We start from the raw sequence: 25125 nt of genomic DNA, 5'->3' as shown, positions 1-25125 counted from the left end.
TTCTCAGTGCCTTGATCTTGCATCGTCACCCCCACCCTGATATATCTACCAGAAGGTTCAAAAGCACTAATTCTGGATTGATAGACCAATTCTAACACAATACACTTGGGGCATAGCAAGACAGAGTCCTACCTCATTGCAAACTTAAATCTATCCTTTCCCCAAATGTGTCACCCATAAATGGACATTGTAGAAACTACTTCCAGGCCTGGCACTGTCTCCTGATTTCAAGTAGTGACCAAGCTGAATTCCAAGTAAGGTAGAAGATTTGAAGTTCTTCCTGGACTTCTCCTGGGAATTTTATACTTTTATTGTCTTTACTCCCCACAGAGAATGGACACTAGTCCAACTAAACTTGTTTAAGTAGTCATAAGGTGTTTCTTTCCAAACTTTAAAGGTTTGTTCTTTTATTTAAGAAATGTTTATTGAGTGGATACTGTGTGCCAGGAATTAAACAAGTCAGCCACATTCCTCTAGTGGAAGACAGACAATAAGAGGTAAACAAAATAAATGCAGGTAGTGGTAAGTGCAATGAGGGCAATAAACAGTGTGATGGGACAAAGAGTTTGTGAACTGGAAGTGGGGAGAGACTTAATTTCTCTGAACATGGTGGTCAGAAGAAGCATCTCTGAGGAGGTGACGTGCTATGTCTGGAAGCAGAGAAACCACCTCTATAAAGCAAAATATAATCAAATATCTTCATGCTGTGTGGTATCTTCAGCAAAGACAGCACAATACCTAGTTATTAGAACCAGTCTTGAGGTCTGCACTGTTCACTTAAAGGCCCCTAACAGTTCACCAGCCTGACCATCTATGGAAAGAATCTATGGCACAGAATGATTTGCCATTAGGTTTCTGTCGGAACCATGAGATTACCCACGCGCAAGAGAGTTTTCTTCTCCTTGTAGGGCTGACATGAAATGTATCTTTTGCGGATCTTTCATCTGCTCAAGAAATTGTCCCTCTTGATTCAAATGTAAATAACTGCTTCTCCAAGCCATTTTTCTCTAGAGGGTTATTGGGAGAGATCAGAACTCCTCCACTGTCCTGTCTGTCTCCACAACGAACTTCATTTCTGTCACCCTATCCCGCTCTGTGCCTGGGATAACCCCTGCATCTCCTCACAGGAGGACAGTGTTCCATTCAGCCTCCACACCTGAGTATCTATGCTGTGTGTGATGGAAACTTGTGGTAGCTTTTCTCCAAGATGGCTGCCATCAAATTCTTTCTTCCCCCTGTATACACAGCCCATTCTGTCCCCGAGAGAGGTAGAGTCTGTTCCCCTCTCCTCTTGAATCTAGGCTGCTATGTGATGCCTTTAAACAGTGCATTTCGGCAGAAGTGATACGTTACTTCTAAGGTTGGGTGATAAGAAGCCTTGCAGCTTCCACTTGGGTATCCTGGGGGAGGGAAACCACCTGGTCTCTCATAGCAGTTGGCTATATATTTAAAAATAATAAGAATAATAATAAAAAAATAATAAATGTCCAACTACTCTGAGACCAGCAGGCAGTGAGGAATCCCAAGCTAGCCATGTGAAAAGGCCACACAGAAGGAGAGACTCCCAAGCAGCCCAGGAACCAGAAATGTGAGTAAAGGAGCCTTCACATGACACCAGCCTCCACTGCCATTTGACGGCAGCCGTATGAGGGCCCCCTAGCTGTGCCCATCAATCCCCAGAACTCTGAAAGAAAATTAAAAATTGTTGTTTTAAACCACAAAGTTTGGGGGTAGTTTGTTATACAGCAATAAATAACCAGAACAGAACTCAATAAATATTTGCTGAACTGAACATACAGTTCCAGTCACTCATCCTTGGAGATAGTACAGTTAAGCCCTGTGTCTTAGCCAGTTTACATATTTACACATACTCCTTGCAGAAAAATGACTCCAACTGAGTATTTATGCTCAGGACGAAAACTTCACTCTTTTGAGTAGTGAATTAGTCCTGCAAAGACATTAAGAATCTTTACCTAAAGGCAGCTTTGCTAAATGGTATTCATGTACTGGAAGGCATCGTGTGGCAAACAGGCTTTTGCACATTAGGATTTGCCTCTTCTGTATGCTAATACCCCTTTTCCTGTGCTTGCAACACTGCCACATGTTATTTATTTTTTATGTGTTGATGTCCCATTTTGTTCCAAAAATATTTGAGGAGGCCTATCATGTTAACGATAGTATAAAAATATGTCATATGGGATTACATGTCGTCATTAAAGCTGAAAGTATTCATTTATCTGGAATGGGTACGTACCTTCTTCCCTCAGAGGAACTACTGACATAGTTTTTTGTCTAAGACCAGGACTCATTTTCACTCTAAGACCAGCACTCAAGTCAGAAATAGAGACAGGGCTGGGCGCAGTGGCTCATGCCTGCAGTCCCAGCATTTTGGGAGGCCAAGGTGGGTGGATTGCTTGAGCCCAGGAGTGTGAGACCAGCCTGGGAAACATAGCAAGACCCCATCTCTACAAAAAGTAAACAAATTTAGCCAGACTTGGTGATGCTCACCTGTGGTTCCCCACTGCTCAGGAGGCTAAGGTAGATGGATCACTTAAGCCCAGGAGGTCAAGGCTACAGTGAGCTATGATTATGCCAAAAATCTCCACTCCAGACTGGACAACAGAGTAAAACCCTGTCTCAAAAAAAAAAAAGAAAAAAGAAAAAGAAACAGAGACAGTGATTTGATCTGGATTTTAAATCTATATTTGGGTCTGAGAAAATTAGGGTCTTTGGCAAATGAGGAACTTTTGCAAAAGCCATTAAGATTTTCATAATAAATCTAAAGCCAATCTTTAAAGCTTCTCCCAAAAGCATTTAAATCATATAATTTTCTAGTTTTCTCCAATCTACTCAAATCTCTGAGGCTACAGAAATGCCTAATTTCACCACCAACAATTCATGTGTGATGACAGTGAGGATGAAAAGCAGAAGCGGGCTGAGAAGAGAACAAGCAGCATCTGATGCCAAACAAGGGAAAGCAGGTCGCTCCACCAAGGGTAGCTCGCTTCTAGACCTCCAGTAGCAGCCCCTGACAGCAATAATCTTGTCTACTGACATCATTTGTTATTGTCTTCTGACATCGTATCATTATTCTGCTCCCTTAATTTTCATGCGAAGTTGTAGCTTTGGGTGAATGTCTACCCAAGTATAAAATGTGACCTTTAGGATCAGAGGAGACCTTTCCTACTTTTTCCCTGGCAGAGATACTGTCTGATTTCACACACTCAATGGGGGTAGCTTCAGACAAGGGGCATAAGCAGAAGGGTCAGATAGGGTGAGTGATGAGACCATATGTGGTCTGTGTGTATAGCTCATAGGACACGTGCGATCATGTCAGGAAGGCATCTATCACTCCAAGTTATTAGAATAACATCAGAAGAAGGCAAGATAATCTAGTAGTTACATGAATGGGGATTAGAACCAGACAGCCCAAGTTCCGTACTTGCCTCTGTTGCTTTTTTAAGTTTGACTTTGGGCAAGTTATTTCACCTCTCTAAGGCTCAGATGCCTTACGCCCTTGCTGAATGGCATAAAGCAATAGATACAAGTGGCTTAACACTGCCTGGCATATTGTTAGCAACTACATAAGTAGTTACTACATGCACCATCCTTACCACCACCACACTCCGCACTGCCACCATCTTATTCCTGCTCATCCCAGGAAAAGGGTGAGGCTGTAGTCATATCCCATGGCCCAAGGACCTTGAATTATTATCTGCCCAGGTCTTCCTGCCTAGCCTGGCAAAGGCACAAGAAGACACCCTATGAACAAGTGCAGAAGTGAGAGTCCCATCTGGCCCCAGTCCATTCTGCATGTGCCAGAGAGTTACCTTTTCAAGCCAAGAAGTCCCTGGCTCAGAGCCAAGGACTCAGCAAAGAGGTCAGCTGGCAGCATTTCCTACTCACCTTGAACAATACCAATGAAATAGTCAAAGCAGAAAGCCAGTTGGTCATGATCTGTATAATACCAGCCTCACCCATGCTGAGCAAGGGCTGAGGTCACCCCTGAACACACACCCGAATCTCTCCTTTTACACCCTCCACCATCACTACCCCAAGAAGTCATTCTGGATTCCTTACCCCACGGCCAGTCCACTTTTGGCCCCTGTTTTCAGCTGCCAATATACAACTGGAATTCTCTAGGCCTCTCCATCTCTACTACCATCCCCATAGTGCACTTCAGCCTGCGCAAACCACAGCTGTTGCCTGCCTGTTTTTTCCTTTGGCTCCTCACGTATCTTCTCCATGCAGTAACCATTGTGTCATGTCTATGCCGTGTTTACAGCCCTTCAGTAGATGCCCCATTGCATTTAGAATAAGCCCATCTCCTTTCTATGTTCTACAATGCCTAGCATCACGGGTCCCCCTGCCTACCTCCGCTTCCTCATTTCATGCCATCACTGGGCTCTAACCACATGGGCCTCCTTTCTGGCTTTGGGACTTTGCACTGGCTTTCCTCTCTGCCTTAAGTGTTCTTCCTCTGGCCCTAAGGAAGGCTACCTTCTTGACATTCCTCAAGTCAAAGTCCACACATTGCTTCTCAGAGGTGCCTTGGCTGACCTTCCTTTCTCCTGCCTCCCCATGTATTATCATGTTACCTCCAGACTTATCACAAATTCTTCCATGAATACATGTTTCTTATTTATTGTCTATCTCCCCTCATCACAATACAAGTTCCTTGAGGATACACTGTTCATTGCTGTAACCTCAGCATCTAAAACTAGGCCTGGCCCATAGTACCTGCTCAATAAATACTGGTATATTCATTCACTCACTCAACCAATAAGCATTCTATCCTCCACAACTTGGCCTAATGCCTTGTACACAGTAGGCAAAGACAAGTAAGATTTATTCTCTACCCCCTTAAGTTCATATCTTTGGTGTGATAGATTTATATAACTATAATAAAAAGTGATAGTAATAAATGCCTAAATACCATATGACTCATAGCCATGGGCCACCATGTGTGTTCAAATGAGGTAAACATCATTTCAAGCTGAGGTCACCTGGGAAGACATCTAGGGGAAGCTAGAACTTGAGTTGGGTCTTGAAGAGAAAATAGGATTTGGAAAAGACAAAGATGAGAGACAGAAGTAGGGGCTTTGGAGAAAGCAAAAGTCTGGAGAGAAGGCAGCAGTGAAATGGGAAAATGTAAGGCAAGTTGTAGGGGAGACATAGAGAAGACAGCTGGGCTAGCTCAGGAGGTCCATTTAGGGCAAAGAGAGGATATCAGAATGACAGTTGAAAATACCACCATGAGCTAGCTAAGGCAGTTGGATCCACAGAGGCAAAAAGCAGGCTTTCCCCACAGGTCTGCAGTGGTGAATCTACAAGCAAGCTAGAGACTTATCAGTACTGGAGCTTGATCTTGAGCACATAAATACATATGTGTATATGAGCAAATGTATTTCATATAGTAGTTTACAAGGCTATTAGCTGTAATAAGATATCTAATAGGTTCAACTAATGTCAAATATTTATACTCTATTTTTAACATCTTCCAAATATTTTAGAAAATTATGTATCTTTATTATAGGTGAAAAATCTTCAGGGAAGTAACAAACAGGGTTTCACTGATCAACCTTGATTAACCTGATGTTAACTTGGGTCAATTCATGGATATATACAGACAGATAGATAGATTCTTGTTTGTTCTTCTGGTATCTAAGATCCATTATGGAAAAAAATCTTAATGATAAAATTTGAAGGGTTTTACTTTGTTCATAGTTTTACTTCTAGCAATTTTATAGTCCATTAAATAGCCAGAGGCTTAGAAGTAAATTTTTTATTCTACCTTGATATGTATTTTCATCAGAAAACTTGTGAGCTTGTTACATTTGGGGGTTTAGTTTTACTTAAAATTGCCATATTTCCTTGCATACTTTCTCTCCTTTTTTTCAAATCTTTACACATGTCACAAGTGGAATTCAAATAACCTACACACCCACAAATTGAATGAAAAAATTAACATCAATATTAACCCACCAGCATTTCAAAGGACACTGAGTGCCATTTGAATACATCAGGTTAGCTCTATCAGTATTCACTGAGCAATGTTTAGATTCAACCAGGCCAAAATGACGTTATTATACTTTTTAATTTTATTTTTATTTTAAAAAGTTCATCCTACATATATATAACTATATGATATATGTAATTAATATATATTTATATACCATTTATATATATATATGTATATAAAACTCTACATTTTTGAATGTGTGCCCACATTCCTTTTATCAGTTGATCTTCATAAAAGACTTGTCAAGTAGAGCCTCAGTTTCAGGAATGAGAAGAAATTATAAAGAAGAGCAGGGATGTCTGAAGGCTGCGGGGAGCAGCGTTACCCAAAGGAGGAACAGAGATACCTTTTCCTTTAGCTCAATCTAGGTGAGAAAGAGGGAAGGAGAAGGAGGCTGTACATGTGATTATTTCATCAATTCTGTCGGCACCCAGAGAGCCAGCTGAACAGTAGCCTTCCATGGGCTTGCTATGCGAACAGTTGCCCCAAAACAGTGTCAATCATTATGAAACATGACAGAAACCAGGTTTCATCCACTCACTGCCAGCAACACACACACAAAAATAAAATAAAGTAAAAAATAAACAGAAGACACTGCTGGATGATCAATAAAAAGTTAAATGCTGCCAGCATTTGTTCTGTATTAATAATACGTTTTTAAAACCTTCCCCTGAGGCTGTAACCATGACTCCTGGGCTGCTCCTGTTGACCCTGGTGCTCTGGCAGCAAGAAGAGTAAAAGAGTAAAAGAATCATCTTTTGCTTTTCCTTCTGCTAAAAATGTGATGTGAACAGTAATGGGAGATATGTGGGAGGAAGCAAGGGACCTGGATTACTCTAAGCTGAACTTGGTTACTGCTAACTCAGTGGTTCTCAAAGAGTGGGCCCAGAGAAGCTTCATCAGCACGTCCTGGGAACTTGTTAGAAATGCAGATTCCCAGGCTCCATCCCTGACCTGCTGAATCAGATACACTGGGGTTGGAGCCCAGAAATCAAATGAGACTGATGCACAGTGAAGTTTGGGGGCCATTATGTTAGGCTAGTCTCACCACTGGCAGTGTCCTCACTGCTCTGCAAGTGAGGAATTCGATTTTGCTCAGCTCACTCACAGTGTCAGTTCCTTATTCCCATCTCCCTTCCCCACCCCCATCTCCAAGCCCCTGGGTGCAGAAAAGAGAACTGGCCTTGTTCCTATCTATTCACTGTGGCTCTAGGCAAAGGTGGCCACCACTGGGTAGGGCTTGAGTCTGTGATCTCCTTGATCACATTCACATCTTCCTGGGAGAAGCTGGAGAGGCTGGCAAGGAGGGTGTTCAGAGGAGTAGAGATTCTGTTCATTAGTGTCAAAAAGTCCACAGGGAATAAAAGCCTTGCAGTAGGGGTGAGGAAGTGTGGAGCTCTGGGGAGACTGCTGTGTGGAGTCGGGGTCACCCAGATCGCAGGCCTGGCCTCAGCAGCTTGCTCTTAACCTTTCTGATCCCTGGTTTGCTCACCTGCAAATCAGGATTTGAATGAGGACTACTTGAGACAGGGTAGTGTGCGAAGCGGCTGGCTCACTTGTAGGCCACAAATAAATGGTGGTTATGATCATCACAAAGACAAGGAGGAGAAGTGGAGCAGACGCTTCCCGAAGGAAGCACTGGGTGACAGCAGGAGACACATGGACACAGATCACATCAGGGAGGTCACTGAATGAGAAACTTACGAGTTAGATGGCTACCGTGGACATTGGGAAGCGCATAAGTCACCTGGAGGTCTTGCTAAAATGCTGATTCTGTACCACCTGGTCTGGGGAGGGGCCTGAGAAGAAGCCCCCCGGTGACACCCAGGCTGCCGCACTACACTTTGAGCAGCAAGGCCGTGGATTGTTCTTGAGCAAATAAACAGCAGAGAACTGCCCTAGGGACATTAAATACTAGTAAATTCGCCACTCTGCCCTAAGGTTTGCCAAGTTGCCTGTAGACAGCCTAGCAATCTTCCCCCTCAACCCTCAGCTGAGACCACCTCAAACTGGAGTGCGTAGGGCAGAGGGGAACTTCAAGCCCCAGGTGGGTCAGAAGCAAGAATCCACATTTCACTGTTTGCTAGGGCCCACCCATCGCTCTGCTCTATCACTGCCCACAGTGTGCCCACCTCCCCCCAACACACACACCAGCATGTACAGTACTCTGAATGTGCCATCCCAGAGCCCCTGGAATTTCTGTCACCTTACCTAAGTATACACCCTTTGTGCATTCAGAAGCAGGACCCAAATTCCTGTCCTTTCTCTTCTCTCTCTCTCTCTCTTGCTCGCTCACTCTTTGCAGCAACGGTCCTGTAAACATTGTCACTGGGGGCCTATTAAAGCAATGGCCAAGACATGTATCTTTACTCAAAGAAATAAGTGATGTGTAAACTGTACAGTTTGTTAATAAATGATATGAAAACTGGAAACTGTACAGGATATCAGTTCAGAAGAGATTTTCTGCCACATAAGAACTATGATAAACAAAGCTCCCTTCAACTTCTTCATTTAAATCTTTCTTTTTTCTCCTCCTTAGCCAGAAGACATTGGACAAGCACCAATAGTCAATGCCCCAGAAGGTGGAAAGGTTGACTTGGAAGCCTTCAGCCATTTTACAAAAATCATCACACCAGCAATTACCAGAGTGGTGGATTTTGCCAAAAAGTTGCCTATGTTTTGTGAGGTGAGGATGTTGTTTTTCCTTCTGCATTATTTTTAATTATAGTTTCACCAGTTTCCAGGAATACAGGGTATTATTTACAATTTAATGTTAATTAGTAGGGACTTAATCATATGAAAGCAACGTCAGTACAAAATGAAAATGCATTCTCTTTCATTGTATTCCCCACTTTCTGTATTTAGTCATCATTCATTAGCTTGTCCATGTAAGGCCCATCAAGATCCTATTCATCCCCCTGATTCCAGGCATTGAGAAATAATGATAGCAATAGACTCCATTTATTCAGCACCTACGATGTCCTAGTTACCACAGTCAGGTACTCGGGTTTGCCTACATTAAATCTAATCCTTCTAACAGATTTGCAGGGTCGCTTGTATTAACCCCATTTTCGGAGGGGGCAATCAAGATCAAAGAGATTAAGTTATCCAAATGTGACCTCATGGTTGGAATCTAGGTCTGTATTCTTCCCAGTGCATATCCCAGTGAGATGACTGCGTGGTCATTTCTTAATCCTCAAGAATAAGTTAAATAGCCCTCACAGAACCAGGCTCTTAATATCCCCACAAATCGTTCCTCTTTTCCTATAAGCTTACTCTTGCTTGTCCCATCTTCCGGGCACCCTGTAGAGCTGTCCCACCAGAGTTCATCGACTTTCCCTTTGGGACACCTGAACTTTATCAGGCCTGCCGTGTGGTGGCAGATGCCACAGTCTCTACAGTCAGCTACATGGGCAAGAATCCTAAACAAGTTATCCAATATCTTCAAACTTCACTTATCTCATCTTTAAAATGGGGATTACAATAGTGTCTACCTCTTAGAGCTGTTGAAAGGGTTTTTAAGTGGGATAATATATTTGTAAAGAGATTAGACAGTGCCTGGGTTATAATGAGTATTCCATAAAGTTTAGCTGCTAATACTGCTTTTATTTTATCTGTTACATTTCCATCCTGCCTCTAACCTTCCTTTTGTTTTGTTTTGTTTTGTTTTTTAATCAAATGGGGTTATGTTTTCTGGAGAACTTTAAAAACAAATTTCATAAGGTGCTTGTCTATTGCTCTGTATACCTTCAAAGGGGACCAGAAAGATACCACATAGAGAGGGGCACGGGCAGCTGTGGGCCCCTTAGGTAAGCGAGCTGAGTGATAAGTGATCCTGGTCTCACCTAAAAAGAAGCTAAGTTTCCACACCTGGAATGACTCCCTGCTGCCTTGGCTTCCAGCTCTCTTGTGTCTTTGAGTCTGCAATAATGGGAGCCCAGCTAGAATCAGAGGGACACAGAGACCTCAGACATTATGGGGACACTTCTCACTGCCGATTTCTGAGCCTCCACAGAAGCCATACCCAGAAGGACAGGGAAGTGGGCTTCGGGAAACAGATATCTTGCCCGTAGACCTAGCTGAGAGAGCACGTTTGCCACCCTCTTAGCCCCAGCTTCACTGTGTTGGGGTCCAGGTATCTTAGTTCAGGCCACTACAACAGAATACCATAGACTGGGTGGCTTAAAAACAATAGAAATGTATGTCTTACAGTTCTGGAGGCTGGGATGTTCAAGATCAAGGTACCAGCAGATTGTCTGGTGAGGGCCTGCTTCCTGATTCATAGACAGCTGTCTTCTCATTGTGTCCCCTTCATGATGGACAGGACAAAGGAGCTATTTGGGATCTCTTTTACAAGGCACAAATCCCATTCATGAAGGCCTCACTCTCATGACCTCATCACCTCCCAAAGACCCTGCCTTCAATACCATCACAATGGGGATTAGGTTGCAATATATGGATTTTGAAGGGATACAGACATTCAGCTATAGCACCAGGGTACCCGATATGCTAGTACCCACAACCTTGCAGTAGCAATGACTCAGACCCCACACCTAAAGAAGTCAGTAGGTACTGAGGAAGGGACTTTGACTTATATCTCTGTGTTGGCCATGGAGCTGCCCATGCCTTTGACACTTTTTAAAGGTAGACATCTATTAACATTTTAGAGGATATTACAAAAATTATACATATTCATTGAAGGTTTATTTATACAACATAATAAAGGTAATGATTTATGGTAACACTACAAGATTTTGGCACCTATTTTAGTCTTTCTTCAAATATTTATGTGTGTACATACAGACATACACATACATACATATATATGAAGTATAAAATATATTTAATGTATACCACAATGTACTGTGTATGAAATTATTTTTAACTTCTTATTAAGGAATGTATATATGTCATAAGAGTGCAGCTCAATAAATTTTTACAAACTGAACCCACCCACATGATCGGCACCAAGATAAAGAAACAGATCGTTACCAGCACCTGTCACTGAACTAACTTTTTACCCTCAATGGGAGGACATAGCATTTACATATGTTTTCACAAAATGATTTTCAATGACCACATAGTATTCCAAAGAATACATCTGCCATAAATTGTGTTATCTGTTTTTACTGGATCTATAGTTCATTTCCAATTTTTCACTAATAAAAATTATTCTGATGTGAATTTTCTGGCAACTATATCCTGCTCACATCACTGACTACGTTTGAAGGGTAAAGCCTGGACATGGAATTTAAGGACCAAGATACACAGGCTTTTGATATGTGCTGCCAAATTGTCCTCGAAAGAGAAAGTACGTGCACTCTCACATCCGCACCGACGGGCTTGTTTCCCCTCACTCCTGCCAGTTCTGGCTGTCATCTTTCTGTTTTGTTTGTGGGGATGGTTGTGTTTTCCTGGACCTCTCTTGGTCCTCTATCTGGCTGTGTCCCTTTGCCCCCAGTTTTTGGGTCTGAGGAGGAACTCTACTGAGTCTGTCACCTCTACAGCTCCAGCCAGCCTGCCAGTCACATGGTGCCCTTTGAATGCCCCTCCCAGAGATTTTTCTTTTTTTTTAATGTAAAGCTCATGTAAACCACTGAAGATATATTTCAGTTGAAGGAAGAAAACAGAAGCAGCAGCCGTCTCCACCACCAGGAGCAAACACACTGCGCGCTTTCGTCTGTGCAAGGGTGAGGGGTCAACACGGAACTTTTCAAGCACAGGTTGTGGCAAGCTGATCTATCCAAGTTTCCCTAAAAGTCCAAGCCTGTTGCATTTTTGATTCCATCTCTCCTTCTACCCTGATATCGTGTGGTCTGCCGATTACAAAAGACGATGGCGGTGGGATGGTGGGAGCACCTTTACAGCAGAGATGCATGCGCCCTCTGTCTTTGAGGCCTCCTGATGACCTTTAGCCTTTGATACTCTCTTGGAAACCCAAAAGAGAGGAATTAACTGTATAGGTTCGTGAGCTACCCGTGGAGTGGGCTGGAGATCTCAGGTGGTCTTGAGAGCCAGGGGTCTCTTGCCAGAGGCAGTTTATCACATCTGCTATTCAAACTGTGTTCATGATAATTGTTCTTCTAAGATCCATGCCAACCCACCAAACAAGACTGGCATGACACCAGGGGCTTCACAAGATCTAAAATCATCGCTGGCAGAGCTGCCAAAACAACATGCAAAATCACTCCTAGAGTGCAGGGCCCTGTCGTCTTTGCCAGTCAACCTGAGTGATGCTCTCCTAAGGAGGCAGGAAGAACCTGTGGGAGTATCCCTGCATCTCTGCCTGTCAGGCCCTTGTTGAGTGTTCTCACAATGAAAGCATTTTGGCAGGTGTCTAAGAGATTATTTGCCCACGTGTTGAAACAAATCTCACCAGGATCCTACAAATCCCTCTTAAAGGAAAAGGCATCTGGCCCAGTTTTTAAACCATTGGTGATCCTTTGCAAATACTTATTCAGCTTTTATTTAAATTTGAACTAATCTTCAACAGTTGGTATTTAAACTAGAAATTTGCAAAGGAAAATTTCTACTTCATCTATAATCAGAATTGGTTTCAAAGGTGGGGCCTGCCCAAGTTTGCATACTTTGTGACACATTTTAAAAATTAATGGTTTGATCTGATTAGTAACTTCTTGTTGCTGTTCTATGCTAGTCGTTCTCAAGAGTGGGATCTGTGAACCAGCAACATAAGCATTACCTGGGAACTTGGGGGAAATGCAGAAACTCAGGGGTTGGGGCCAGCAATCTGTGTTTAACAAACAGCACCTAGACAAAAGCAAATCACAGTGCTTTATAAAAAACAAGTGGAAGGAGAGAATTCATATGTATGGATTCCAGATCAAATATGTAATGACTTATTCTGAAGAAAAAGCCAAGGAGTTTGAAATTAACTGGTAAAGTGACTAGGCTGAGCTAGTGAAAAATATAAAATGCCCAGTATTTTAGATATAATTCAGTTGTATTACTTTTATATAATAACCTAAATTGGACTGGTCGAGTATTGCCAAGAGCATTTCCCAAAAGGAATCTGTAACTGCTCTAATGAAGAGATAGATATTAGGTGTTACTCACATCTTTGTTGTTTATGGAAACTCAGTCATATCCATGGTAAAAAGAGTTATGTTTCCTTCTTCTCTTGGCATTGGATTCTGACAGTTCCAGTTTCAAATCCTAGCCTCACCCATGAAACATTCATGTGACCACCCACCCCCACACCCAGCGTGTTACCCTCTCAGTGCCTAGATTTCCACATCTGTAAGTAATATGGAATTCGAATATTTACCTCATTGTACTGCTGTGAAGATTAAATGAGGTGATGCATGGAAAGCTGGGCATGATGCCCAGTTCATCAAACACACCCATTTACTAATAGCCTTCCAACTACTTTGATAATGGCATTTAATTAAACAGTCTCCCCTTCCAGAAAATAAGATTCTGGTTTTTATTATGTTGCCTATGAGCAAAGATATTTTTTATTATTAATGTTGCCACATTCTCACAAATCCTAATTAACAGGGTAACCAAATGAGCTTAAAAGCAGATTGCAACACTGGCAGAAAGACCCAGTGTGTTGAGCAATCCTGTGTCTAAGGTGCTGAGAAGAACACAACCTTGGGAGCCAGGAGGACTGAATTCTGCTCTCCCCTCTGCCTTTAAGTCCCTGGGTGACTTTAGATGAAGCTTATATCTCAGGGCCTCATGGGCAACATGTATCTCTGCCAACAACCCTCTAGTTTTGTGCCAAGAGGCTCCAAGAGCAAATGTGCTTCAAAAACCAAAAGGAAGCCCAGTTGCCAGCTAAACAGTAGGGTAAGCTGTTACCTATTCAAGCTACAAGACAAAAAAACAAACAAACAAAAATGGAGAGTTTCACATAAACCCTGCTCTCAAGCAGTCATCAGTTGAAGTTATAATACAAACCCCCAAACTGAGGGGCTATCAGCACAGTTTCCCACACGACTGTAATAGCGTTTGGAGAACTGGATCTGTCATAAAAGCAATGCAAACTCCTGACGTTAAAGTTGGTGCAGATTACAGCCAACTTTGAGTATGAAAAATGGTTGTTGAAAGCCTGCAGCCAAGTAGGGAAGGGAAAACCATGGGCTCAAACAAGGCAGGACAAATGTTCGTCACAAGGTTATTCCTATTGCTTTTGAGATACTGTATGTTGTTCCTGACTGGCATTTTTCCATTTGTTCTTTGCTGACATGAGCTGGTTCTTTTCAGCTGCCATGTGAAGACCAGATCATCCTCCTCAAAGGCTGCTGCATGGAGATCATGTCCCTTCGCGCTGCTGTGCGCTATGACCCAGAAAGTGAGACTTTAACCTTGAATGGGGAAATGGCAGTGACACGGGGCCAGCTGAAAAATGGGGGTCTTGGGGTGGTGTCAGACGCCATCTTTGACCTGGGCATGTCTCTGTCTTCTTTCAACCTGGATGACACTGAAGTAGCCCTCCTTCAGGCCGTCCTGCTGATGTCTTCAGGTGAGTATGCCTAGACTCGTTCGTGGGCATCCAAAGAGCTTTTGCTTGTCTAGTGCTAATTCCAATCACTTGAGTTTTCAGTCCCCCTTTAGCTTCAGAACATAGCTCACTCTTCTTCAGTGAGCAATTGCAGGCTTGCCACTGGACTGGGAACTTAAAGGGGGATGTCAGATGTCTGATACTTTTTGCAGTGTCCCAGGATAGAAAGAAGCCAAAGGAGCCATCTTAAAGACTCTGTGAAGTGATCCACCTTTGGTGGATACTCTGCAGCCCTCTTCGTAGTCTTTGGCCAAACCTGCCTCCTTCTGGTTTGGGGTATGCCAGATATGGATGTGAGTGACCACACGATTGTGTGTTAAGTTCTGTGTGTGGAAACCATGGATGCAAGCTAGAATTTGTTCATGGCTTAGCTACAACTGAAGTTTCAGTTATCTACTGCTAAATAGCACACCAACCCAAAATTTAGTGGCTTAAACATCCAGGATGGCTGGAGTTAAGCTGGGACATCAAACACTGGTTCAGGCCTCCCTCTATGAAGCCTTTCCTCCTGCAGGGTAGACTTCTTACTTAGCTGTTGATTTCCAAGAGAAAGAGTCCCAAGCACATGAAAGCAGAAGCTGCAGATCCCACGAGGCCCAGTCTCAAATCACACAGCATCACTTCATCCACATTGGATTGGCCAAAACAAGTCTGAGTGCCAGCCAGGACTCAACAGTCCCCCTGTAGATGGGAGGAGAGCACAGAATGGGCAGCCATGTGTAAGCCACTACACATCAAACCCTTTCAGAGAAGATAGTTTTAAATAGAAGTGGTTTCAGAGTCCTCTGCATTTTCAGGGCACCCAAGTGTTGCTGTACTTTGGCACTTGTCACTCTGCGCTGTAACTACCTGCTTCACTTGTCCACGTAAGTCCCTATGGACTTTTTTTTTTTTTTTGAGGACATAAATGTGTCTAATTGTATATCCAGCACCTAGGCCAATGTTCAGTAGAATTCAAGAAATGCTTATTGGATAAATGGCTGAATATGTGGGTAAAATATACATCGAGAATCCTTTGTAGAGTCGCTGCTTCCTGGTTAACTCAGTAGGATTTTTTTTTTTTTTTTAAACCTGAGACAGGGTCTTGCTCTATTGCCCAGGCTGGAGTGCAGTGGTGTAAACACAGCTAATCGCAGACTTGACCTGCTGGGCTCAAGAGATTCTCCTGCCTCAGCCTCTCCAGGCACACACCACCACCCCTGGCTAATTGTTTATTGTTTTGTAGAGAGAGACGGGTCTCACTATGTTGCCCAGGCTGGTCTTGAACTCCTGGGCTCAAATGATCTTCTCACCTCAGCCTCTCAAAGTGCTGGGATTATAGGCATGAGCCACCACGCCTGGCCTAGAATTCTTTTTTTAAAGCTGATCTAGAAATGTATTTACTATAGGAAATTTAGATATGGCAGACTTTTCATGAAAATTTCAAGGGTAAGTAGATAGAAGAGCATCATGAACTCCCGTGTACACTGTGGCACACAGACTCCAGACCAACCCCCCATACTCCCCACCTCCTAGTGTTCACACCCTGGATAATCTCCTGTCCTTCAGTGTGTGCAGGACCCGTGCCTTGATTCTAACCAAGAGAATATGGCAAATTTGACGTCACCCCCATGTGATTACATTACATAATCTAAGATTCCCTCTTGCTGGCAGACTTGCTCTAGGGACTCTCGGTGCCAGCTTCGTGAGGTAAACCACCACGTGGGGAAAGTTCCCATGAAAGGAGCTGTAGACAGCCTCTAGGGCTGAGGGTGGTCTCCAGCGACAACCAGCAAGAGATGGGGCCCACAGTCGTTCAGGAGAATTATTCTCGGAGAAATAAAATGTATAGCTTATCCGAGGTTCTCGTCACACGCTCCTTGTGTGACTTTGAGTGACCCCTAGCTTCTCTGGGCTTCAGTGACCTTTAAAATGAAGAAATTAAGCTATATACACGGGAATTATATTTCTGGAGGGACTCATGGTAATTTTTTTAGCTGAGATTTTAGAGGTACAAAGACAGTTTTAAATAATGTTGAATTACACCATGAGAAAGCTATTTCTTTGACAGTTTTCTCTTCCTGGTTATATCTCCTTCCAAATAAGGCAAGGAGAGAGACTCAGTGTGGTGCTAGTCTGCCTTTAACACCTCTCTAACGCTTACTAACCTTCCTTTTTAACAAAGAGAGAGTGGATCTCAGGAGCAATGTGCAGCCCGAACCTTCAGCTCCATAGTAACAAAGGCTTTTGCCATGCATCCATTTTTGTGGTTATCTTCTTATGTACGTCAAATGGATTTTTATTACTGAATAATAAGATGTTTCCTCTTTAGTGGGTCAGTTTCACAGATTATTAAGCAAATCATCTTAGTAAGGTAGATAAAGGGAGAAGTAGGTGGAGATGGCAAAAACTGAATGTGATGCCAGACGCTATCAAACACCAAAGTGAATGATTCTTCCCAGTTCTCTCACGTTGTGAGGCTGACACTGCCTGACAGCTACAGGACAACTTAATAACTTTTCACAACCCACCCTCCCTAGTGATGTGGACCCTCTTCATTAATACTGCCAGGACCAGGAAAATATTACAAGACACCGTGCATTTGGCAAATGATAGCTGCCTGTCGGAGCCCCAAGTCTCCAATTCCTCTGCAGCCTGATGTTCTAAGCCCCCTGTTCTTTGTGCCATTTCAGTTACACAATATCTTAGACTTTTTCTTCAAAGACTTTTCCAAGAGCCACTACTTCTAAGTTCCTTGGTCCTGCAGTGCAAAAAGAAAAAATGAAAATGATCTGAAAGACATTCCTTTGAGAACTTTTGTCTTAAGGAGTTAAAATGGTCTTCAGTCTTTAAAATGTTTCTCTCTTCATAAACCTGTTCAGTGCGATTCAAGCATCATCAAAATGTCAATTCGTACTCGCTGTGTCATTTATGTGACCATCTCATCTTTATCTCTTTTGTGGCATTAGCCACAAAACCCACATTGTATTTTCCCTTTGAAACAATACATCCGAAGCAATAATATGTTGATCTTCTATCTGGATTAAAAATTAAAGGATCCTGTGGAAAATTCTTGCACACTCAAAGAAAGAGAGAAGATAGGGGAGAGGGAGAGAGGGAGAACCAGCAAATCCACAGAGCAGCTTCATCAAATATGAAGGAAAACACAAGATAAAAATGTACAAATTTCCATTTGAGCTAAATAGGGGATTCCAAAAGCCCGTATGGTTTGTTAGTTTGTTTAGACTCAGAAGGGTGAATTGAGACATTAGCCCTGATTCTTCCTTTCCAATGAAGCAGAACCCTGTTTAGATTCCTACCAATCCAAACACCTCCAGAATTGGACCTTTGAAGTGTGAATTCATTTGAATTGAAGAGAACTGAGCAGGGGCGTGTTGGGCCTCCTAGAGCTATTTGAGGAATTCATCCAGGTTTATAGATTATTTTTGTCACCCAAGTGTCTGCAGCCCAGCTATTTCCCAGTCGTCCAGCCTCCTTGTGTCACCCCTTTATCACTTTTGGAAAGTGACTTGAGCCTCTGCCACATACTGTGGGAAGCCCAGTAGTCTATGCAGGACCTGGGAAGATTTCCTGGGCTTTCCAGGGTCCCGGTGTCCTCTCACTCCAGCTCCCACTGTAGCTGTTCTCTTCTCTGCATGGGGTGACTCTGGCACAGCTCCCCTCCCCTTTTCTTTTCATTTCAATTCCAAAATCATGTGTAAAACAAGGCTGCTATGGTAGCAATTTTACTGAAGGCATAAGGAAAGGGAAAGGCCAGTTCATTGCAGCCAGGAAGACAACACAAAGTTAAACATGGTGTTTCTTGGTCCTCAAGGAAATGTCTTACTATTCCGCATTCTTCCTTTGGCCTCAGGCCTGCTGCAATGTCCCCAGTTCCTTCATATATCTCCCCTTTCTATGCATGTCCATGCTAGTCCTCTCCCCTCTCCCAGGCAGCTAGTGAAAATTCAAAATTGTTCCCCTCATCTTGCAGAATATTTCAGCTGTCAGCCTTCTCCTCCTGTACCCTAGGAGGGAGGCATCACCTTTCACACCCAAGAAGGTGATCTGTCTAAACAGAGATATTTATATGAACAAAGTACTGCCTCTCTTCATAGAAATGATGCCACTCCCCTGGTACCTGGTCCCTGGAGCACCAGAGTTCACGCTGCATCCATGCTAATGGCTAAGAGGGAAGACCCTAGATCTGCCCGCCTCCCACTAAAGGCCTGGAATTGGACAAAGCAAGCCTTCCCTCTTCCATCTCTGAATCAATGTCCATCTTGTCTCTTCCCCGCAGATCGCCCGGGGCTCGCCTGTGTTGAGAGAATAGAAAAGTACCAAGATAGTTTCCTGCTGGCCTTTGAACACTATATCAATTACCGAAAACACCACGTGACACACTTTTGGCCAAAACTCCTGATGAAGGTGACAGACCTGCGGATGATAGGAGCCTGCCATGCCAGCCGCTTCCTGCACATGAAGGTGGAATGCCCCACGGAACTCTTCCCCCCTTTGTTCTTGGAAGTGTTCGAGGATTAGACTGACTGGATTCATTCTCATAATTCCTACAGCACTACTGGGTGTCATTTCATTCCATCGCCTAGCTCTTTTTTGTTTGTTTCTTTGTGTCAGGAGGGATTATTTGGGAGGGAAAAGGGAAGTAGTCCTTGGCATAGACATGGATGAAATTGCCCCTTGAATGCGGGTACTTGAAACTATTGCATTTCGTTCTCCGGTCCTTTGATGTGAATGCTCTGAAGGTTTTACGGTTGTGGAGGTGGGGTGGGGGACAATCATTAACTCACCAGCACCAAGCATCACCAGCTCCCACCCATCCCCAGTCCGAGACTTGAGTCAGCAAAATGGCGCTGCAGGACACTAAAGAAGCCTTAAAACCAAGATAATATGACCACCTCCACCCAATCCTGATGTGTGCAGGGCTGAAGTTAGCAGAGTACAGACCACGTTTAGTTAGATGTGGCTTTCAGCCTTTTAGGGAAAGACTTGAACAAATTTGCATCTGTTCAAGAGCATGCTGTTTCCAGCACTCTTTATCGTCTCCTAGGAGCATAACTTGGAATGCACAGGAATATTTGTGTCCTAAAACATCAGTTGTCCTTCCAATATCATTTTTATACCCTTATTAGATTTAATTCAAGTTATACAAGGGTGTGACTCAAGGATGTACAGATATTGACTGATTGAGGTCAACAAGGAAAATAATTTTTTTCAGTGAGCCCAGAGAAATTAGAAATCTTCACCATAGTCAGTGATTCCATGGTTTCCAAAAATTCATAGTATTACCTCACAGTAGGAAGGCTTCTTTCCCATTTAGGCTCAGAGAACACTTACAGAAATCAAACCTATTCACAGGGTGGCACCCCTTTTCTGTGGCATCTGATCTGTCATCTCCCAAGCTCCCGAACTTCTTTATCCAGGTTGTATCTTTGCTGAGCTGACAACAGATTTCTCTATGGATCAAATATTCTAATCAAGGAAAGATACGCTGAAATTTCAGTCTTCTTCCAGAGAAATTCTGAGGAGAGATTAGTGCAGCTACATTCTGAGTGGAAGGAAATGCAGTGTTCTGAGGGCCCCTTCATGTCCTGATGGCTGGAGGATGCTTCCTTCTGGTCAGATCCTCAAGCTCCTTCCCTCATCGACAAATGTCTCCTAGTCCCCTTTTTCCCTCTGACTCTGAGGCACTGCATAGCTTGACTATCTCTAAACAGAGACTGGCCCTGCTACTGACCCTCCTGTCCCTCTTATAGCACACCCTGACAGATACTCAATAGAAAACACCTGCAGACCATGTGCACACTTACCTTTCCTGCCCAACCTGCCTTCCCAATGGCCCATGCTAGAATAGCTTGTGCCCAGAAAACAAACAGTGACACTTCATCTCTTCAGTGTCAGAAAATGGGCATAGAATGTACCCATGCAATTGAATGTATCTCATTCTCCACTGGCATAGTAGATATAAAGTATTTCTTTGCCTACCTTTTACTGCCTTATCCTGGAAATATTGGGGAAAACAAGCCATATCAGTGAGATTTACCTAAAAACAAAGGAAGGAAAGTCACTGTGAAAACCAAGTAGATGCTTTAAGTTTGGTGGAGCATAACTGGCCCGGAAGTCTGGGTGCCTGAGTTCTAGGGCATGCTCTGTCAGCTGGTAGATTTGTAATTCTAGGTCTTGGTTTTCTCACCTGGTGAATAAGTCATGATCTCTAAAACCCTTCCTGCCCTTAATATTGTATGCATTTCAAGGGGAAAAAATCTGGTTCCTTTGATTTTTTTTTAAACACTTAAATTCCTAACTTTATTAGACAAGAAGTATGGCCCACTTAACAGTTAAGGAACATAAATTTGGTATTGACTCGAAATAATAATTTGACACAATACTAGTCAATCATTTAGAGTCCTTGGAAAAAGAAGAGGAACAGCACTGAAAATTCCAAGTGTGATTGGAAATTATCTGGGAGCGGGGAATTAAATGTTCAATGCATGAAAGCAATTGTACTGGCTTCTGGGAAAAAGGAAACAAGAACATTGCTATGGAACTTGTTACCCAAAGAAAGGAAGTAAGTGAAAAGATTGACAATTATAAGCACGAAGGTCATTGGCAGATTACCTGCTTTATCTACAGACAGATCGTTTTGGGGTTTGGTTTTGTCTAGGCAGTCTCTGGCCAGGCTCCTTAAGTGCTTGCTCTGCTAATATTTCAGCTTCCTCTCTTGACTCCTTGAGGAGCCACGCTTTGGAAGACAAACACTTAGCCACCTCTGTGCTCCAGGGTAACCCTGAGAAGCTCTGCTGTCTGGGGCAAGCTTTCTTTCCAAAGGGAATGAGAGGAAGGCAAGCAGGCAGGGTCCTGCAGCATCAGGCCTTCTGGGGAAGGGTTCCTCATTTTGTTTGACAGGGTCCTCAGTACATCGGACACCCAGATTTGAATATAAGTTCAGAACCTGATCTCAAGCTGAATCAGAATGCTTTGGGGACTAACCATGATCGAGAATTGGCCAAATGGTATAGCATATAACAGCCATCCAGCCAGCCCAAGTAAAGGAACACTTGATCCTTGGCACCTTAAATGATTGCCTTCAATAGGCAAAGTGCTGGTCTGGAAATCTTGTTGAAGGCTGAATACTTCATGTGGAGTAGGACAAGCCTTAGCCCACTTCAGGTTGAAAGGAAAGGCCATAGGACTCAAAAGATAATGACTCTGAAACTAAACTCCTTCCTTCTGAAGCTGACAGAGGTACTTAGTGCATCTCAAGACTCCATCTCATAAAACTCATTTGTGAGGAATTTGCTCTAGATTTTTCTAAACATTTTTTCATCTATTGTCCAGACTTGCAAATCCAGTGTGGACCTGACGGAGACACCCTTCACACCTGCACTCCCACCCCCTCGGCAGGGAGACGTCTCAGTAGAGGAGAACACACCCATTATGCTGGGATTCGTATTTATAAATCACTTCCCTTTTAGGGATGAGCGGTGTGGGGTGTGTGTGCGTGCGTGTGAGCGTGTGCGCGTGCGTGTGCGTGTGTGACCCTCAAGTGTACTTTGCTGTTCAATTTAGACGTGCAGTATTTCCAGAAACAATGAAAAAAGTAAGATGTTTTCTTCTTTATGATTCTGCTCAAAACACCACGTGCCGCCTCAGAGCTTTTTCTAGAGCCTCGGTCCTCAATGACGCGCTTGACGTGTTGATGCCTCAGCCCAGCGAAGCCCCCTCACCTGTGCCCCGGGCGACAGCTCTTCAGTGTGCAGTGCAGGCCTGGGGTGGACTGCCAGGCCTTCGCTCTGTACCAGCAACGCCGTTCTTGTTGCTCCTCCCTGAACAGGGGTACAAGCCCTGGCCCCTCCTCGACACTAAGCCCCCCACAGACTCAGCCTCCAAGGAACCGCTGAGCACCCTCGAAGCATGTCATTGTCGGTGATCCCTTTTTATTCTATGGAACTCTAACCTATTCGTGTCATATTGACCTTTTGCTGCATGAGTCATAAATTATGAAATCAGTCTTACGGTTTTTGAAATGTAGCCAGCATTTGTAAGGCTAAACCTTTTTCATGAACTGAATTTAAGTGAATACCCAAGCCACAGTTCCTCTTCAAATGGAGAGTGATGATCGACGTTTGAATCTCTGTGCCCTTTCCAACGGCTATGGCATCAGGTTCTAAAATAAGCTCGTAATTTTTCCTGTTATTTTAATAATATGGAAATATTAGCATAGTGTTTCTTTTGATAGTGATAGACTATAATCCATATTTAAATTTTATAGAGAAGAAATTTTATTGTACTGTGATGTAGATATTTATTATCCAGGTAAGGATTTGCCCGGTGTGTATTTTTTACAATTGAGACATTTTACTTTAATCTTTAAAAAAAAAAAAAATGCATTAAAAACACACTCAAAAAAAAAAAAAAAAAGAAAAACAGACTGGGGGAAAAAAGGTTTGGCCTTATCACAGAATTTTTACTGTGCTGTATAAATGTTTGCAAATGCGAAAAGTGTGCATTTATAGTATGTTTCCACATTAATTAATGCCGCCTTCAAGAGCAATATTGTGCAGGTAAAACGCTGTTTGTGGCTTTCTGTTGCACAGTTAAAGCTGACCCGCCCTATGCACAAGACAATCAAATATAAATCTGTCCTCCTCAGGATGCAGATAATACTCATGTAAATTATGGAGCACAATGTAAGACAAAAGAAGACACTTTACATATGTTTTGTTGATACAGAAATTATCAGGGCATGAATGAGCTGATGTGACATTATGCCACTTCTTTCTTTTGGTTCTCCCTTATTAACTTGGCATTTTTCATTTGACCATAGAGCCAAATTGGTTCTCCATGCTTTCCTCATAGAAAATCCTTTTTTTTTTTTTTCCCCATAATGTTTTCATGCCCTGAGAATCAGAAAAATACTACAGAATAGAAAAAGATTTAGTCATTGGAAGATTTGTGTTTTGCAAACAGTGTTAAGTGATATTGCTAGATGGTGATATTTTTTTCAGCCTAAAACTCTGTTGAAATCTGTGATCAAAATGTTTTAAACTATCCAAAAAAAATTTGTATATTTGGGAAAAATGGATTTTTACATAGCTTTTGTATGCAGATATAAAACTGTAATTATGAATATAGTGGGCGTAGATAAACTCATAAGCTTAAATTCTAAAAAAGAAAAAGCTTATAACAGATATACTTTCCTGTCTCTTTCTTTAAATATTATTATTTTCTACATAGGCAAAGAGTTGCCTTCACTTCTCACTTCAGCTGCTGCCAAAAGAGGGAAACAAGGATGTAAGGACATTCATTTCATAAACAGACATCTATTAGAATAAGCAAATTTACTTGAGAAGAAAGTATGAAGGGAGAGAAGAAACTAAATAAAATGCTGATGGGGGGTGGTTACCTCTTTGGAAGGGGCCACAAAGATGAGGGAAGGAGAGAAGTAAAGTTTGGCAGCTCAAGGACAACATTCATCTTCTCATCTCAAATTATTCAGGAATATTACTCATGGAATTATATTAACATCAGCTGCCAACTGTCAATCTCAGTTGCCCTGAACACATGTTAATTGAGATTCTTTCTATGACAAGTAACAAAAAGCTAACTCAAACTGGCTTAAGCATAAAGCTAATTATTGACTTTAATATCTGGGAAATCAAGGGTATTTGCAGACAAAAGCTTCAGACATGGCTGGATCTGGGTGCATTTACTCAGTATTCTCAGGAAGCTCCTTTCTGTATCTTGTCACTCATGTAGACTTAACATTCACAAGGTCTTTCACCTTATGGTGGCCTCCAATAGTTCCAGGATTAGCTTTACAGCTCCAAATATAGTGAAAAGAGAATTTCTTTTCTCCAACAATGCTAATGAAAATTCTGGCCTAATTCTCATTGGCCCAGTTTGAGTCATGTGCCCATTCCTGAGCCAATCACTGTGGTGAGGAAGACAGATGCATAATCAACCTTATCCTCAGGAATCCTGGAACTGGGTGAGGGGAAAGAGGAACAGTCAGCCTCATCTCAACTATGGACTGAGAGTTGAGGCAAGATGATTCCTCAAAGAAAATTCTAAGTCTTGCTGCTATAAGTGGAGGAGAATTGTGGGCAAGTAAAAGCAACCAATGCCCACACCAAAGGTAAATCTGAAACCACATCCCATTTCAGTACAGCAAGCACGTCTCCTTCACACAGAGGAAGCTCAGCTCAAAGTGTTTATTTGGCCAGGACATGAACCAAATAAACACTTTCCAAAAAAAAGTGTTTGATCGCATTCTTCCTGGTTCATGAAAACACCAGTCCAGGTAAGATGGGGCAAGCATCATTATTTCCCTAGGCCAGATCAGTTCATAGTACTATTTTCTGAGTTTTTCCACTCTTTATTCAAATGACTAAGTATAACCTTTATATATTTATCTCTTTTCTACATTATGTACCTCCCAACTGTATCCTAATGAACATATTTCCCTCCTCTGAGAAATTACTGGATTCATTGATTGTGGAGAGCTGGAACATATATATTCCAGCTAGGTACAATTTTTAACCCCTTTACACAGGCAAAGCCAGGAGCTGTTGTCATG

At 42.6% G+C, this 25125-nt stretch overlaps 2 protein-coding genes and 1 long non-coding RNA gene across 18 annotated transcripts in view; 2 read left to right on the top strand and 1 right to left on the bottom strand.

Moving 5' to 3' along the window:
* Positions 1-14254, bottom strand: part of LOC116273842 — a 63567-nt gene extending 49313 nt beyond the window's left edge. For 2 of the 3 annotated variants that reach the window (XR_004182309.1, XR_004182308.1), the window contains exon 1: positions 8234-8567. This is a non-coding gene — a long non-coding RNA (uncharacterized LOC116273842). Of the gene's footprint in view, positions 1-8233; positions 8568-10232 lie in introns of those variants that run through there. The other variant, XR_004182310.1, reaches the window with a different exon arrangement.
* THRB (thyroid hormone receptor beta) overlaps positions 1-23737 on the top strand; it is a 365609-nt gene extending 341872 nt beyond the window's left edge. For all 14 annotated transcript variants that reach the window (XM_017955962.2, XM_017955956.3, XM_017955963.2 and 11 more), the window contains 3 exons: positions 8562-8708; positions 14252-14510; positions 18829-23737. In XM_017955962.2, coding sequence (XP_017811451.1) covers positions 8562-8708; positions 14252-14510; positions 18829-19070 — 648 coding nt within the window. In that variant the 3' untranslated portion in view covers positions 19071-23737. The remainder of the gene's footprint in view (positions 1-8561; positions 8709-14251; positions 14511-18828) is intronic.
* On the top strand, positions 21093-23737 carry LOC103882414. Its single transcript, XM_009201803.2, has one exon. The coding sequence runs from the start codon at positions 22024-22026 to the stop codon at positions 22474-22476; it is 453 nt and encodes a 150-aa protein (XP_009200067.1). The 5' UTR covers positions 21093-22023; the 3' UTR covers positions 22477-23737.
* Positions 23738-25125: the final 1388 nt, after the last annotated feature.

This window comes from Papio anubis, chromosome 2, assembly GCF_008728515.1.
Source record: "Papio anubis isolate 15944 chromosome 2, Panubis1.0, whole genome shotgun sequence".
NCBI classification, from domain to species: domain Eukaryota; kingdom Metazoa; phylum Chordata; class Mammalia; order Primates; family Cercopithecidae; genus Papio; species Papio anubis.
Note: the sequence above shows the minus strand (reverse complement) of the source record. Positions and strands in the feature narration are given on the sequence as shown.

What these genes read in the sequence shown, in the direction of transcription:
- LOC103882414 (XM_009201803.2), top strand. Translation starts at nt 22,024, where the DNA reads ATGAGCGGTGTGGGGTGTGTGTGCGTGCGTGTGAGCGTGTGCGCGTGC.